The sequence below is a fragment of the Lepisma saccharinum genome, chromosome 1, assembly GCF_977018435.1.
Source record: "Lepisma saccharinum chromosome 1, izLepSacc3.1, whole genome shotgun sequence".
Classification (NCBI taxonomy): domain Eukaryota; kingdom Metazoa; phylum Arthropoda; class Insecta; order Zygentoma; family Lepismatidae; genus Lepisma; species Lepisma saccharinum.
In genome coordinates, this window is record NC_139229.1 from 55210231 (window position 1) to 55227659 (window position 17429).

A 17429-nucleotide genomic window follows, 5' to 3' on the forward strand; every position below is an offset into this window, starting at 1 on the left:
TATCCATCTGACTCAGAACAGAGTGATGGGAAGTTATAACTTTTGCCCTATAGACAAGGATTAGACAATGTATTAGAAATTACAAAGCAATGAGGCTGCATGCTGGAAAGTGGAAAATTTTGCACACTTTATGAAGTTATTTAATATGATCATTTTCTGGTTTTAGTGTGCAGAGATGCAGCATAGTCAAGTATTGAGTGGTTTTGTGTGGAACTATTCTTTCATGCATGGTATATGGGCAGACCCATATTCTAAGAGATCACCAACCCTGAACTGGCTGACCTGCATCAACTGCAGACTTGTGCATATTGTATCTACCAATTTGAGTTGGCAACCTTGTCAGAATTCACCTGTTCCAGAAACACACAGCATTCTGAGGTGGGTTAGACAGTGGAGAGCCAAGGGAAAACCATCAGTTGAAATTAAATACGTGCTATTCCACAGGACATGTATGTTGAGACGAGCGTCATTAAATCCTTCCTGCATTGCCTCGAACAGTGCATCGAAGCAAAAAAGGACATTTAGAGGATGTTATTTTCAAGGTGCACTAATGTCTGTATCATTTATAATATACACTGTATTAACCCATTAACTGTGGCGGAGCTATATATAGACTCTCTAAAGTTGGGCCTTGTTTGCAGAGCATCTACAGGTATTGGACAAAATAATGGAAACACGAGTCAGAAGTGAGACATATTTTCAATGTGCCTGGTAACATTGAGCACGGCGAAAATCAACCTTCTCTTGTTTGTTGCAGGTAGTATGGACTGTGCACTGACAGTAGAGTGAGGCAGTGTGGTAGTGCACATTGTTCAGGTGTAGTGAGTGACCCGTATAGCTGACCTAATGGAGTTTGAAAGAGGTCGAATTGTTGGTGCCCGTTTCACTGGCGCATCTGTGAGCAAAACAGCGAAGTTATGCGGTGTAACACGGGGCACAGTCTCGAAAGTCATGCCCGCATACACAGTGCACGGTGAAACAGAGTCTGCTAAGCACAATAGTGGTTGAAAGACGAAGCTGCAGGAAAGGGACCGCGGGCCTTGAAGCGTATTGTAACGTTGCAGAAGAAAACAATGGCCGCCAAAGTGACTACAGAACTTAATCAGCACCTAAACACCCCGTGTCATGCAAAACAGTGAGGTGGGAACTGCATCAAATGGGTATCCATGGTCATGTTGCTATTGCCAAGTCCCTAATAACTGAGACGAGTGCTCGAAGGTGACGTGCATGATGCAATGACCACAAAACTTGGCCGTTGGAGGACTGGATACATGTCATTTGGTCAGACTAGTCAACCTTTACCCTCTTCCCCACTGCTGGACGTGTGTTTGTATGGCGAACACCCTCGGCATCATACGATGTGGACTGTCACCGCCCGACTGTCAAACATGTTGGCGGCTCTATTATGGTCTGGGGCGCTATATCATGGTATTCGGCAGCTCCCCTTGTCACATTACACGGTCGGGTCTCATAAGCAGTGTATAAAGAACTCTTGGGTAACCAGATCCCCCAATGGTGCAAACCTTATTTCCAAACCGGAATGCCATCATCCAGGATGATAATTCCCCTATTCATACCGCTGGCACTGTTCAATAGTGGTTTCCAGAGCATGCTGATGAGGTTCAACATCTTCCCTGGGCCGCCCAGTTCCCAGACCTGAATATTATCGAGCCTCTGTGGGCTGTTTTGGAAACCAGGGTTCGGCGTCGATTTCCACCTCCTTCGTCTCTAACCGAGCTGGAGGCTGTGCTGCATAAAGAATGGCTTCAAATTCCACTCACCACCATTCAGGGCTTGTATCGGTCTATTCCGTCCCGAATCCAAGCTGTATTGTATGCTAAAGGTGGCCCAACACCATATTAATACATGATGTTCCGACTTCCACAGGTGTTTCCATTATTTTGTCCAATACCTGTATATATAGGCGGTATTTCAAAATTAACAGTTCTTGTATTGCGGCAAGCCATTTTTATAGACACCACTTTCTCGTGCTATTATTAGTCTGTGAGGCCTATTGGCAATCAAACAATCCATTGTTGATGCTTTGAGAGTTCCTGAAAAATATTTTTTTGCAATATGGAATTAGAGCGGCGGTGTTGTAGTTGGTAGGGTGTCTGACTGCAATGCAGGAGACCTGGGCTCGATTCCGGGGGTGAATGTTCTGAGGTCAGAATTTTACCAGCCTAGTCCCTGCATAAAGTGGCTCTAGGGCTCACACAGCCTCAAATCAACGTGCACCTGCGAGCAACCCTGGAGGGTAAAGGCAGCTGGAGCATGGTACTGATCATATCACCTCCAAAATGTCTGGGATCGAGAATATGTAGTGGGAGTGTGGGTCCCTACCCTCACATGCCCTAATGTGCCTTCAAGGCATGGTGTTGCATGCAGGGGGAACCTTACCTCATATGGAATGTTTATTTGCAGCAGAGTCTATATATAGATTGTTTTCCTTACCTTCATTTTCCGGCAAGTCTTTTTATAGTTAGTTTTTGCATCATTTACGATGACACATATAGACGATGTTTTTTAGTCACACTTCTCTTCAGCGTCCCTGCAGGTTATATACAAGGGTCGTTCAAGGTTGACCGGGAAATAGGTAGCAGAAGAAACACCATACTATGTCAGTTTTTCAAAGTATTCTCCGTGCGCGCCGAAGCACCGTTGCCATCGTTCTGGCAGCTCCCGAATTCCTTTGGCGTCGAAAGAACTTGGTTGTTGTCGTAGCCACTGGAGGACATCGCTCCGCAGTGCTGAATTTCTTCCCTCCCAGATGGTCTTTAAGGGGTGCAAACAAATGATAATCACTGGGGGCTAAATCCGGACTGTAGGGGGGATGGGGCAGAACTTCCCAGCGCATGTCGACCAGAGTTGTTGTTGTCACATTGGCCGTGTGAGGGTGGGCATTGTCATGGAGAAGAATGACATTTCCAGACAACATCCCAGTGGTCGTGAATGATTGTCTCAACACTCCCGACACTGATATTCACCTCGGCAGCAATATCTCGCACTGTTACTCGCTGGTTTTCAAGAATCATTTGCTCAACACGTGCGATATTCACTGGTGTGACTGCAGTCGGGTGAATGTGTCCATGCACTTCATTTGTCACCAGCTCCCGTCCTTCGCGAAACTGCTCACACCATTCGTACACTCTTGTCCGCGACATCGTTTGTTCACCATACTGTGCTTGCAATCGTCTGAAAATCTCAGCTGGTTTCACTTTCTCCTTCACGAGAAATTTGATTACACACCTCTGCTCCACAGCCACAGACACACTGCTTGCCGCCATGTTTGCTGCAACTGCTGCGCATGTGCGAAATACGTCATGCCGGGTGCTAGTTACTCGCGAAGGAATACATTACGTCACCCGCACGTTTCATCATGATCCGGCTATTCATCGATTTTTTACGTACGAAAATCCCGATCAACCTTGAACGACCCTTGTATATTAACATATAAAGTTGCTAATAAGCACTTGCCATCTTTCCATTGTCATTTGAAGTTGGTAGATACACCCTGTATTATTTATTTGGCAATTACAATTACTTCCACTTTCAAGAATGGTTTCATGAGTGTGAACCTCAGATTTGATCCTCTCAGCATTCTGTTTTCACTACATATGGGCTATAGATATGCGAGAAGTGTTTGCATTTTTTCTACTTCGTATGCAGGTGCAGCTGTTCTTCCTCACATGTGTGATTTACTACACTACAATTTTAGCAAATAAGATATTTACCTGTATAACCTCAACGTCTAGAGCGTGATGATGGGTTTTTTGTTATTACAGATATGGAAGTGAGGATAAGCTGGCCCCAATATTTGGAGTGATGCAAGCCCTTGTGTCATTTGTGCAGGCGAATCAGGATGTTATAAGATCGATCCATGCTGGTCAAACAAAATATGTGTTTCTCTTGAAGGGACCTATCATCCTGGTCTCAGTGTCCAGGACTTCAGAAAGTGTATCTCAGGTTGTTCTGCAACTAACGTAAGTGTAAAACACAATATTAGGGGTTCTATCTTTTATTGCTTTTTTTAAAAATTATTAATTGCATGCTGTGAATGTCCCACACCTGTGAATGTTCAGTCTAAGGTGCAAGCTTTGAACCCTGTCTATGAGTCACATGCAGGTTTGAGTCTCCGTCCAAGGAAGCATAAGAAACTTCCTGAGATTTCAACCTATGTATGGGACCGATGACCACCCACTCTCGTGAGGAAATTGGGGAGTTACGAATGAGTAAACATAACCTGGAGCTGACTACACGACACTCCATAACTGCTTGGATGATCCAGGTGGGAGTGAGACCAGCAGTCGGTAGGTAGGCATTGGCCCTCACGGTTTGTTACGCCATAAAAAAAAAGTAAAAGTAAAGTGCTCCCCTGTGCTTAGCACCATGCCATGAAGGCATATAGGGAGCGTGGGCCCACACTTTCTTGATCCGGTCATGAGTGGGGGTGATGTGATCAGCATCATGCCCCTGACCGCCTTTACCCCCCAGGTACCCATGTCATTCGACGCTGGTTGGGCACCGGGACCACTTCCAACGTTAGAAAAGTTCCCGGATTTGAACCGGCCGGGGGATCGAACCCGGGACCTTGAGCATGGTAGTCAGATGCATTACCGACTGAGCTATTGCGGCCACTTTGTTACGCCATGGGTTATTTATTATTTTATTCTGCTTATTATGTACTGATAATGGTAAAGTAATGATATAAGTAGTTACTAGGGCTGAGACAATACCACTTTGAACCAATACCAATACTGATGCCTGAAAATTGTAACAATTAAAAGTGGTTCAAAATTGTTGATGATATTAGTGGGAAAACGTTCAATACCAACTATAAGAGGCCTCCCTGATTGCGCAGTGCAGTGGTAGCGTTGTCGCCTTGTAATCGGGGGTCCCAGGTTCAATACCCGGTGGAGGTACATAGTGGTTCGGATCCCACTTTAAACTGTAGGTCCAGTCCCGATTAGCCTTACTGTGCATAAAGTGGACCTAAATCACCAAATCAATCAATCAATCAAGGGGCATGCCTGGCCTTGATAGTATAGTGGTTGATATAACTTCAAGGACTGTTTCAGTATTATTTTCTTGTAGTTTACGGTTATTACAAGCATAAGAAAATAGTTTTTCTTTGTGACGTTTCAGGAGAACACACGCTCCTTTCATCAGACATTTATTTTCATTTTGACTAAAGATACAGTTATAACAATGGTTAGTAATTTTTAAACAAAAAGAATCCGTTATATAATGGACGTTGTCAATGTTACATTGTTGTAATATAGCAACTTAACTGTGAAAAAAAGCAGTCTGTTGTATTTTTATTTGAGATTTTTTAAATTATGAATCCCAAATATCATCAGGTAATTCAAATTCATCATTGTTTTCACACAGTCTCTTGATGTTTTCTGTTACATTAAATTTCAAAGATGGTGGCTTACTCCATTTGTGAAAAAGAAAACTCCATACTGGATCTACATTACCATTTTCATTATTTAATTTATTCCAGTGTTCTTCTGCAATGAACGAAGCTTCCCAGACATTCAACTCTGTGTTTCCCGTTAATCTTTTTAAAACCCTTCTCTTTTTAATCAAATGTTTCTCTTCGATGATATGAGTTGACAAACCTGTTCTTGGGTTTAGATTTATAATGTCCAAATCGTGTTCATGCCATCTTATTGCCATTTTCCTTGCTGTTTGTCCCACATAATCCTTTGAACATGAACAACTTATATTATATATTCCTGTGGTTTCCGCATCTGGTAGAGAGTTAATCATTTTGAATTCATTAAATGTACATTCCAAACTTCTTGGTGATTTAAAAACAATTTTGAAATCAAAACTTCTGAAAATTTTTGCAATTTTATGTGAGAATCCCTTGTGGAATGGAATGCACACAAATTTCTTTTCAACAGATTTTTCATGTTTGTCTGTATTTCTCTTTTCCTTTAGTTTTCTTGCTACTTGTTTTTTGATTTGGTTTATTCTGTTAGTGTGAAAGCCATTTTCTTTTGCTATATTAAAAAGCCTTTCTTCTTCATTTTTGATATCCTCATTATTAGAACATAGTCTTTGTGCTCTCAGGAAAAAATTTAAAAATATGTTATCCATTGTTATACGCGAATGTTCTGAATTGGCATGGATGTATTTTTCACCCGCTAATTTTTTTTTCTATGGACTGATGTTTGAATTGTTGAGTCAGTTGTCTTAATTTGCAGATCAAGGAAAGAAATTACATTGTTATTCATGGGTTCACAAGTGAATTTTATGCGACGATGTGATTCATTTAACAATTTAAATACGTCCATGATGGTGTTATCATTTTTAGCAATAATTAGCACATCATCTACATATCTGATGTAGAGTTTGATATCCGCACCTATTGCATTAACAATTGGAGATTCTATGTAATGAAGGAAAATGCTGGAGATGATTCCGGATACTGGGTTTCCCATTGATAGACCATTACTTTGCTGATAGATTTTGCCATCAAATATAAAGTAATTGTAATTTGCACATACAGTAAACCATCGAACCATTTCCCATGATTCTACTGGGTTAACCTTCATCTCAATAAGCCATCTGTGTAATGCATCTGTGGCACCTTCTATTGGGACACTTGGATATAAATTTTCAACATCAAAACTTGCAATACGATACTCATTATTCCAAACAATATTTTTTAGTTTCTGTTTCACTTCATATGCATTTTTAACACTGAATGGTGTTTGTTGTTTAATTATAGCAAGTCTTTCAACTAAATATTTGGATAATTTGCAGTTGGTAATGCTTATATACACAAAGAAGATTTTGTGATTTCAATAGAAAAAGCACTGAATTTCTTAGATGATGAGGAGGAAAAGAGAAAATTACGAAGTCTCACACATGATGCTCTTGATGAACGGTTAAGTTTTGAATACAACAGAAGAAATAACAGAGGTCCAAAATACACAGAACGGGAGAAAGAGCATATAAGGTTGGGGAAAAAAGTTCATGGCTTCAAGATCTGGTTGAAAGAAAACAACATTTTCTTAATAAAATCAGACAAGGAAAATAAACCTGTCCTTATCCGAATTAAGGACTATAAAGAAAAAATGGAAGAATGTTTCAAAGTAAACAATTTCACAGAAACCTCTCGAAACCCTATAAATAAAATAATAAATGAGGTAAAGAAAGTAATTGAAAGCAGTATCACAATACCAAGGGAAATGAAGAAAAAACTCATTGTCAAAAATTCAACCCTGCCGATTGCCTTTGGACTACCAAAAACTCACAAACCAGGAACTCCAATACGACCCATCATTGCAACTTTCACACATCCTGCATACAAACTATCCAAATATTTAGTTGAAAGACTTGCTATAATTAAACAACAAACACCATTCAGTGTTAAAAATGCATATGAAGTGAAACAGAAACTAAAAAATATTGTTTGGAATAATGAGTATCGTATTGCAAGTTTTGATGTTGAAAATTTATATCCAAGTGTCCCAATAGAAGGTGCCACAGATGCATTACACAGATGGCTTATTGAGATGAAGGTTAACCCAGTAGAATCATGGGAAATGGTTCGATGGTTTACTGTATGTGCAAATTACAATTACTTTATATTTGATGGCAAAATCTATCAGCAAAGTAATGGTCTATCAATGGGAAACCCAGTATCCGGAATCATCTCCAGCATTTTCCTTCATTACATAGAATCTCCAATTGTTAATGCAATAGGTGCGGATATCAAACTCTACATCAGATATGTAGATGATGTGCTAATTATTGCTAAAAATGATAACACCATCATGGACGTATTTAAATTGTTAAATGAATCACATCGTCGCATAAAATTCACTTGTGAACCCATGAATAACAATGTAATTTCTTTCCTTGATCTGCAAATTAAGACAACTGACTCAACAATTCAAACATCAGTCCATAGAAAAAAAAATTAGCGGGTGAAAAATACATCCATGCCAATTCAGAACATTCGCGTATAACAATGGATAACATATTTTTAATTTTTTTCCTGAGAGCACAAAGACTATGTTCTAATAATGAGGATATCAAAAATGAAGAAGAAAGGCTTTTTAATATAGCAAAAGAAAATGGCTTTCACACTAACAGAATAAACCAAATCAAAAAACAAGTAGCAAGAAAACTAAAGGAAAAGAGAAATACAGACAAACATGAAAAATCTGTTGAAAAGAAATTTGTGTGCATTCCATTCCACAAGGGATTCTCACATAAAATTGCAAAAATTTTCAGAAGTTTTGATTTCAAAATTGTTTTTAAATCACCAAGAAGTTTGGAATGTACATTTAATGAATTGAAAATGATTAACTCTCTACCAGATGCGGAAACCACAGGAATATATAATATAAGTTGTTCATGTTCAAAGGATTATGTGGGACAAACAGCAAGGAAAATGGCAATAAGATGGCACGAACACGATTTGGACATTATAAATCTAAACCCAAGAACAGGTTTGTCAACTCATATCATCGAAGAGAAACATTTGATTAAAAAGAGAAGGGTTTTAAAAAGATTAACGGGAAACACAGAGTTGAATGTCTGGGAAGTTTCGTTCATTGCAGAAGAACACTGGAATAAATTAAATAATGAAAATGGTAATGTAGATCCAGTATGGAGTTTTCTTTTTCACAAATGGAGTAAGCCACCATCTTTGAAATTTAATGTAACAGAAAACATCAAGAGACTGTGTGAAAACAATGATGAATTTGAATTACCTGATGATATTTGGGATTCATAATTTAAAAAATCTCAAATAAAAATACAACAGACTGCTTTTTTTCACAGTTAAGTTGCTATATTACAACAATGTAACATTGACAACGTCCATTATATAACGGATTCTTTTTGTTTAAAAATTACTAACCATTGTTATAACTGTATCTTTAGTCAAAATGAAAATAAATGTCTGATGAAAGGAGCGTGTGTTCTCCTGAAACGTCACAAAGAAAAACTGTTTTCTTATGCTTGTAATAACCGTAAACTACAAGAAAATAATTCTATAATGCAAGCAATGCGTACATACATGAAAAACTGTTTCAGTATGTCATGGGCTACCTTTTGCTTGGTCCTTGCTACATTCTGCACTCAAGTCATCAACTTACAGCTTACCAGCCAACATGTTCTCTCTAATCAGATGTCAGGTTTTGCAAATGAAACATTGTGTGTATAGTCACGGACACTGCCGGCTTATAATGAATACATTGACTTTCAATGGAATCGTTACAAGCCGGCAGTGTCCGAGACTGTACAAGTGCATGTACAATTTCATTTACATAATTTACAGCCTTGTCTGCTCTTTATATTTTGTTCCATGTCAACTTGTAGTCTCAAATGACCATTTCCAGCAACTTAAAGCTTAAGGAAAACTAGGCTTTAATTGCAGACACACTATTTATTGCACTTTAATATGCAGGAGTCTCTGAAAGATAAGACCCCCTTCATAAGCACCATTATAAAAATGCAGAGTCAACGGATGCCCATACCATAAAGTAAGAGTTCCCAGTAAAAGGACCAACACAATTGTCATCATCATCATCCTTCGCCATTTCCTGCCTCTGGCTGGACAATTGTATCATCCCTATTTATATATGAGAATTCTGTTTGTCTCTTTAGTGACATATTTATGGTGAATAAGAGCAAGATTTCAGTACAAATACTAGGCACATTCCAGGAACAAAAGCAGTATATAGAATGGCATTTCAGTGCTAAAATAGTGAATTTAACCCTATATTTGATATTAAAATTATACTTATTACGCAAAATAAACTTTTTCCTTCCAACAGCATGTTTATATAGTTGTCACAGTATTAATTGTATTCTTGTGTGAAGGAGTCCAATTTGGCTTCCCAAATATTTACAGCAGAATTAATCAATTTTCCGTGATTTGCATAACTCCCAGGATAATTCAGAAAGTGCCATGTTGGTAAATAAACTCTGAATATAGTTTTCAAAGTTGGCCGCGGTGGCTCAGTCGGTAACGCGTCTGACTACCATGCTAAAGGTCCCGGGTTCGATCCCCGGCCGGTTCAAATCCGGGAACTTTTCTAACGGTTAAAGCGGCCCTGGCGCCCACCCAGCGTCGAATAACATGGGTACCTGGGGGAAACCCTGGGGGGTAAAGGCGGCCAGGGGCGTGATGCTGATCACATCACCCCCACTCACGACCGGATCAAGAAAGTGTAGGGCATTACCCCCACAACCCCTATACGCCTTCATGGCGTGGTGCTAAGCACAGGGGAGCACTTTACCTTTACCTTTATATAGTTTTCAAAAGTTTATTTCGCATCATTTCATGACCAAACATGCTAGGAAAATGTACTACCTCACACCTTTCAAAAACATGAAATTGAACATTACAGTGCATTTTTTCACATTTCTTGTTTCCGTCAAATGTGAAATATGCATGCTTCTAATTATTTATCATCATCTCTTTTTCAGATATGTATACAATCAGATTGTCAGTGTTCTCACTTTAACTCAGTTGACAAGGATATACGAGCAAAGACGGAACTATGACCTACGTAGATTGCTAGCCGGTGCAGAAAGGCTGATTGATCACTTGTTAAACTTCATGGAACGGGAACCAGCATTTCCATTAGGTGCTGTAAAGTGCTTACCCCTCACGTCGTCCACCAGAGAAACAATAACTCAGACAATAATACAGACGTGTGGCAAAATAAAGGTATGTGAGTAACTAATGTACCTTCTAGTTTGATGCAAACACTTAAGACACATTTTAACTGATGTGATGTACTAATGTTTCACGGAGGTAGAAGTTTTTTTTTTTCCAGCAGGGGACCAACCTCTGTGGCAGAGTGGTTAGCACAGTATGCTATGATGTCAGGGGTCTCGGGTTGGGTGTACTTTTTGAATGTCTCTTCGTCAATGTCATCATATCATTACTCATCTTCATTGTTGTGATTAGGCCAAAGTGGTAGAAAAGTGACACTAAATAACATTTTTTTTAAAAAAATTAAATCTTACAGCAGAGGCAAAATCAGTTGAAAAACATGTCATACACATTTGTCAACAGCGTATACTTGATTCAAAAACCTGGGCTTGAATGGACAAAAATTTGATGCGAGGAGAACTAGTTTTTGTTCAGTTTGTGACTTTGAAGTGATGTGACATTGTGATTAAAAATACATACCTTACAAATAATAATGAAAATGTACACTGTATCATTTAAATAGAAACAGTAAGAAAAAGATTTCAAGTATTTCTGGGTTATTTATAGAAAATGGAGACCCATATTGTGAAATATTGATGTAGTCCTATGTGCAAGAATAAAATATATAATAAACTTCTTATCTTGAATATTTCATCCGAACAGGAAATCCATTCTTCTCTTGCCGAATTCCGTGGCGAAGTGGTTATTGGCACAGTGTGTTACATTGCCAGGGGTCCCAGGTTCAAATCTCTGTCTGGGCATGGATATTCTTTGTGAGTGTCACTTCATCAGTTTCACCCTCATCGTCGCAATTATAGTGGAACCACAAGCAAAAAAACCTGCGCAGAAGCACATCGTGCCGGTGGGTGCGGGAAAGGGCAGGAGAAAGGAACAATCAGCGCGGCTCACGTCAACGTTGCCAGGCCTATTGATTTCTCGGGAGAATTCCTTAATAAACTATTGCTATGGAACCTCCAACGGCCAGCTAAAAAACACGTTTCCTGCTGATCTTACTTGAACATGGAGGGGAGAGGTGGAGTGGAACTCCACTCAGCCGTGAAAAGTGCTGTTTGAACTGTGAAATTATGTCAAACGCTACTCAATTGTGCTAGGACATTATTTTATTACTTTTACTACATTACTATTTTTAGATGGCTGTATTTTATCCCACCCCAAACTCTATTTCTATTTTAGTTATTTTACGTCACTTTTGTGCCTCTATGGGTAAGTACAACAACAAGGATGAATGAAGAAGTCATGACATGGATGAAGTGACACAAACAGTGAAACGCCCATGCTTAGCTAGGTAGAACCTCTGACTTTGTAGCGTGGGCAAATTATTTTATACATGTATATATATATATATATATATATATATATATATATATATATATATATATATATATATATATATATATATATATAAAAATCAAATAAGGTAAAAGGAAACACTCACCGGACAGTAGAAAAATTCAAAATTTTCGCTAATTTATAGCATCATCGGTGTGAGAAGAAACAGAAGACGGAACCGGAAGTTGGGGTCCTGCAGAGTTGCCAGGTCCCCATTGAAGAAGAAGCGGTGCGTAGAACGAAAAAAACACTGTTTCGTCACCAGGCTTGTCGTAAACTGTGAGTGGGGAGGATGAGTTGGGAGGGAGGGCGGGAGGGTGGGTGAGGGTGGGCATTACTGGGTGGCCTTGTTCAGGCCAGGTGGAGTGGTTGCACTCATGGCCGATATATAGGCCCTCTCCCATCTTTTGCGAACAGAGGTGTTGGCTGGTTGGGGTAGGAGGTGGATGATCGCTACCCGGAAGCAGTCGTTGAAACTGATGTTGTGGTGGTTGGTGTGGACGGCGACAGTGAAGTCCAGGTTGTGGGTGGAGGAGCGGTGGTTATTGATGCGGAGGTTGAGGGCCGTTGATGTTTCCCCCAGGTAAAAATCACCACAGATGTTGCAGGTGAGGATGTAGATAAGGTTTGAGGCATGGCAGGTCCCTTTGGGATGGAGGGTAAATTTGCCAGTGGCCGTGTGCACCTGGAGGGTGTGAGAAGTGATGAGGATGGGACAGGTCTTGCACCTGGGTCGGTTGCATTTATGGGCAGGGGGGTGTTGGATGTGTGGTGAAGGAGTGTTGTGGACCAGGATGTTTTGGAGGTTAGGGGGGCGTTTGAAAACCACCCTGGGTTTGTCGGGAAATATGTTTTTGGTTTCGGGATCACTGTGGAGGATTGGGAGAAGAGAGTGCAGTGTGTGCCTGATTTTGTTGAGGTGGGGATGATATTGGGTGATGAGTGCAGGTGGGTTGGTGGCAGCAGGTTTCTTGGTGGTAGTGGTATGTGAGGCAGCTCGTGATATTTGCTTGGTGACCAGGATGGAGGGATATCCACGGTTAACCAGGGCCTGGTGTAGGCGGAGGTTATAATTCTGGCGGGAGGTGGGTGAAGAGTTCAGGCGCTGTCCCCTGAGGGCCAGAGAGAATGGAATTGCTTTTTTGGTGTGGAACGGGTGGGAGCTGGAGAAGTGTAGGTATTGCATGTGGTTGGTGGGTTTTATGTGGATGGAGGTAGTCAGGTGTCCTCCCTCGATGTGCACGTCCACATCCAGGAAGGTGATCTGGTTGGGGGAGTGTGTCCAGGTGAATTTTAGGGAACGGAAGTGGTTAAGTTGGTCCAGGAAGGCTGACAAGGATGGTTCTCCATGTGTCCAGAGCATGAAGATGTCGTCGATGAAGCGGAGCCAGAGGAGGGGTTGGAGGGGTTGGGTAGCCAAAAACTCTTGCTCAAGTTGGCCCATGAAGAGGTTTGCATAGGATGGGGCCATTCTGGTACCCATGGCTGTACCTCGGATCTGTAGGAAATTTTGGTTTTCAAAGGTGAAGTTGTTACAAGTGAGGACAAGGTGGGCTAGGTGGGTCAGGAAGTTGGTGCTGGGGTTGTGAGGTTTGGGTCTGCTATTGAGATAGAATTCTATGGAGCGGAGGCCATGGGAGTGAGGTATGTTGGTGTAGAGGGAAGTGACATCAATGGTGGCAAGGATGGTATTTGGGGGCAATGGTGGGAGGGTGCTGATTTTCTGGAGGAAGTGGTTGGTGTCACGGAGGTAGGAGGGCAGAGCTTTCACAAGAGGCTGGAGATGGGAGTCAACAAAGGCTGAGATTCGTTCTGTAGGTGAGTTATAGCTGGACACAATGGGTCTGCCAGGGTTGCCAGGTTTGTGGATTTTGGGCAATAGATAGAAGGTGGGGGTGCGGGGATTGTCGGGTATTAACATGGCGGTGGTACGAGCTGTTAGGCCTTCAGGTGGGCCACGGGTGTGGATGAAGTCCCGGATTTTGGTGAGGTGTTCGGCGGATAGGTCAGCTGTGGTGGGTTTGTAGGTGGAGGGGTCAGCCAGCTGGCGGTTGGCTTCCGCCAGGTAGTCTTGAGAGTTCAAGACCACCGTGGTGGACCCCTTGTCAGCTGGGAGGATTTTGATGTTGTGGTTGTTGCGGAGGTCTCTGAGAGCTTTCTGTTGGGGGGGATTGAGGTTAGGTTGGTTGTGAAAGTTATTTAAGAATGAGCTGTCAGAGGTGGTGGAAATGACGGCAGTGATGTATCTTTCCAAGGGGTGGTTGGTGGGCAGGGGGGGTGGATCTTGGGAGGAGGGGGGGCTAAATTGAAGGAGGCTCGGGTGGGTTTCACTGGTAGTAAAACCACTATTACCCGACCCCCCTCTACCATTGCCCACCCCTCCCACACCACCACAGACCCCCCCTGAAAACCAAAACTGCACTCCCATACATCGCACCTTGGGAAACAACCAGTCCACGGACAAACCCACCCCTACCAGATCCATGACCACCAATGACCCTAACCCACTCAAAAACAACCAGACTGTACTCAATTTATCCAGCCATAAACTGAGCACTGATGAAATAGCTGTTTTATCCAAAGGCCTCACCTTCTCCCCCACAACTCCCCCCAACCAATTCCGCCTACTTTTTGACATACACACATTTGCTCGCAGCCTCCGATGGCAACATTTCTGGGCCAAAAATCCCTCACTCCAAACCACTACCAGTGAAACCCACCCGAGCCTCCTTCAATTTAGCCCCCCCTCCTCCCAAGATCCACCCCCCCTGCCCACCAACCACCCCTTGGAAAGATACATCACTGCCGTCATTTCCACCACCTCTGACAGCTCATTCTTAAATAACTTTCACAACCAACCTAACCTCAATCCCCCCCAACAGAAAGCTCTCAGAGACCTCCGCAACAACCACAACATCAAAATCCTCCCAGCTGACAAGGGGTCCACCACGGTGGTCTTGAACTCTCAAGACTACCTGGCGGAAGCCAACCGCCAGCTGGCTGACCCCTCCACCTACAAACCCACCACAGCTGACCTATCCGCCGAACACCTCACCAAAATCCGGGACTTCATCCACACCCGTGGCCCACCTGAAGGCCTAACAGCTCGTACCACCGCCATGTTAATACCCGACAATCCCCGCACCCCCACCTTCTATCTATTGCCCAAAATCCACAAACCTGGCAACCCTGGCAGACCCATTGTGTCCAGCTATAACTCACCTACAGAACGAATCTCAGCCTTTGTTGACTCCCATCTCCAGCCTCTTGTGAAAGCTCTGCCCTCCTACCTCCGTGACACCAACCACTTCCTCCAGAAAATCAGCACCCTCCCACCATTGCCCCCAAATACCATCCTTGCCACCATTGATGTCACTTCCCTCTACACCAACATACCTCACTCCCATGGCCTCCGCTCCATAGAATTCTATCTCAATAGCAGACCCAAACCTCACAACCCCAGCACCAACTTCCTGACCCACCTAGCCCACCTTGTCCTCACTTGTAACAACTTCACCTTTGAAAACCAAAATTTCCTACAGATCCGAGGTACAGCCATGGGTACCAGAATGGCCCCATCCTATGCAAACCTCTTCATGGGCCAACTTGAGCAAGAGTTTTTGGCTACCCAACCCCTCCAACCCCTCCTCTGGCTCCGCTTCATCGACGACATCTTCATGCTCTGGACACATGGAGAACCATCCTTGTCAGCCTTCCTGGACCAACTTAACCACTTCCGTTCCCTAAAATTCACCTGGACACACTCCCCCAACCAGATCACCTTCCTGGATGTGGACGTGCACATCGAGGGAGGACACCTGACTACCTCCATCCACATAAAACCCACCAACCACATGCAATACCTACACTTCTCCAGCTCCCACCCGTTCCACACCAAAAAAGCAATTCCATTCTCTCTGGCCCTCAGGGGACAGCGCCTGAACTCTTCACCCACCTCCCGCCAGAATTATAACCTCCGCCTACACCAGGCCCTGGTTAACCGTGGATATCCCTCCATCCTGGTCACCAAGCAAATATCACGAGCTGCCTCACATACCACTACCACCAAGAAACCTGCTGCCACCAACCCACCTGCACTCATCACCCAATATCATCCCCACCTCAACAAAATCAGGCACACACTGCACTCTCTTCTCCCAATCCTCCACAGTGATCCCGAAACCAAAAACATATTTCCCGACAAACCCAGGGTGGTTTTCAAACGCCCCCCTAACCTCCAAAACATCCTGGTCCACAACACTCCTTCACCACACATCCAACACCCCCCTGCCCATAAATGCAACCGACCCAGGTGCAAGACCTGTCCCATCCTCATCACTTCTCACACCCTCCAGGTGCACACGGCCACTGGCAAATTTACCCTCCATCCCAAAGGGACCTGCCATGCCTCAAACCTTATCTACATCCTCACCTGCAACATCTGTGGTGATTTTTACCTGGGGGAAACATCAACGGCCCTCAACCTCCGCATCAATAACCACCGCTCCTCCACCCACAACCTGGACTTCACTGTCGCCGTCCACACCAACCACCACAACATCAGTTTCAACGACTGCTTCCGGGTAGCGATCATCCACCTCCTACCCCAACCAGCCAACACCTCTGTTCGCAAAAGATGGGAGAGGGCCTATATATCGGCCATGAGTGCAACCACTCCACCTGGCCTGAACAAGGCCACCCAGTAATGCCCACCCTCACCCACCCTCCCGCCCTCCCTCCCAACTCATCCTCCCCACTCACAGTTTACGACAAGCCTGGTGACGAAACAGTGTTTTTTTCGTTCTACGCACCGCTTCTTCTTCAATGGGGACCTGGCAACTCTGCAGGACCCCAACTTCCGGTTCCGTCTTCTGTTTCTTCTCACACCGATGATGCTATAAATTAGCGAAAATTTTGAATTTTTCTACTGTCCGGTGAGTGTTTCCTTTTACCTTATTTGATTTTTACTTAGCCCTTTTGGCCCTCCTTGCTTTTATCCAATATATATATATATATACATATACCGGCAGATGTCGTTGTGGTCTTGTATCTCCCCCAACCAACAATCCAAACATACAAAGACTTACCAACACTGCAAGACTGCAACGACATCTGCCGGCAGACACATCAAGTAATGCCAGTGGAACTACAACCGCGTCCACTCCGTCTTCTCTCAACCAGCCAGGAGTCGTAAGCTCGGAAGAACTAAGTATTTTTCATCATGCTGTTTGTGTTATTTTAGTGTTTTAACAAATTAGCATTGATGTAAGAAAACAGTATCACCATACATTAGTACGGTTTTAAGTTAGATATTTATGCATATGTTGTAAAAGCACATTGAGCATTACATATTTGAATATATGGCATTGAGCAGTAAACACAGTGT

The 17429-nt window shown here is 42.8% G+C and overlaps 1 protein-coding gene across 1 annotated transcript in view; it reads left to right on the forward strand.

Moving 5' to 3' along the window:
- Mon1 (vacuolar fusion protein MON1 homolog) overlaps positions 1–17429 on the forward strand; it is a 40797-nt gene that overhangs the window by 8397 nt on the left and 14971 nt on the right. Inside the window, exons 3-4 of the mRNA XM_083131947.1 lie at positions 3786–3983; positions 10462–10705. Of these exons, the coding sequence (XP_082988073.1) occupies positions 3786–3983; positions 10462–10705 (442 nt within the window). The remainder of the gene's footprint in view (positions 1–3785; positions 3984–10461; positions 10706–17429) is intronic.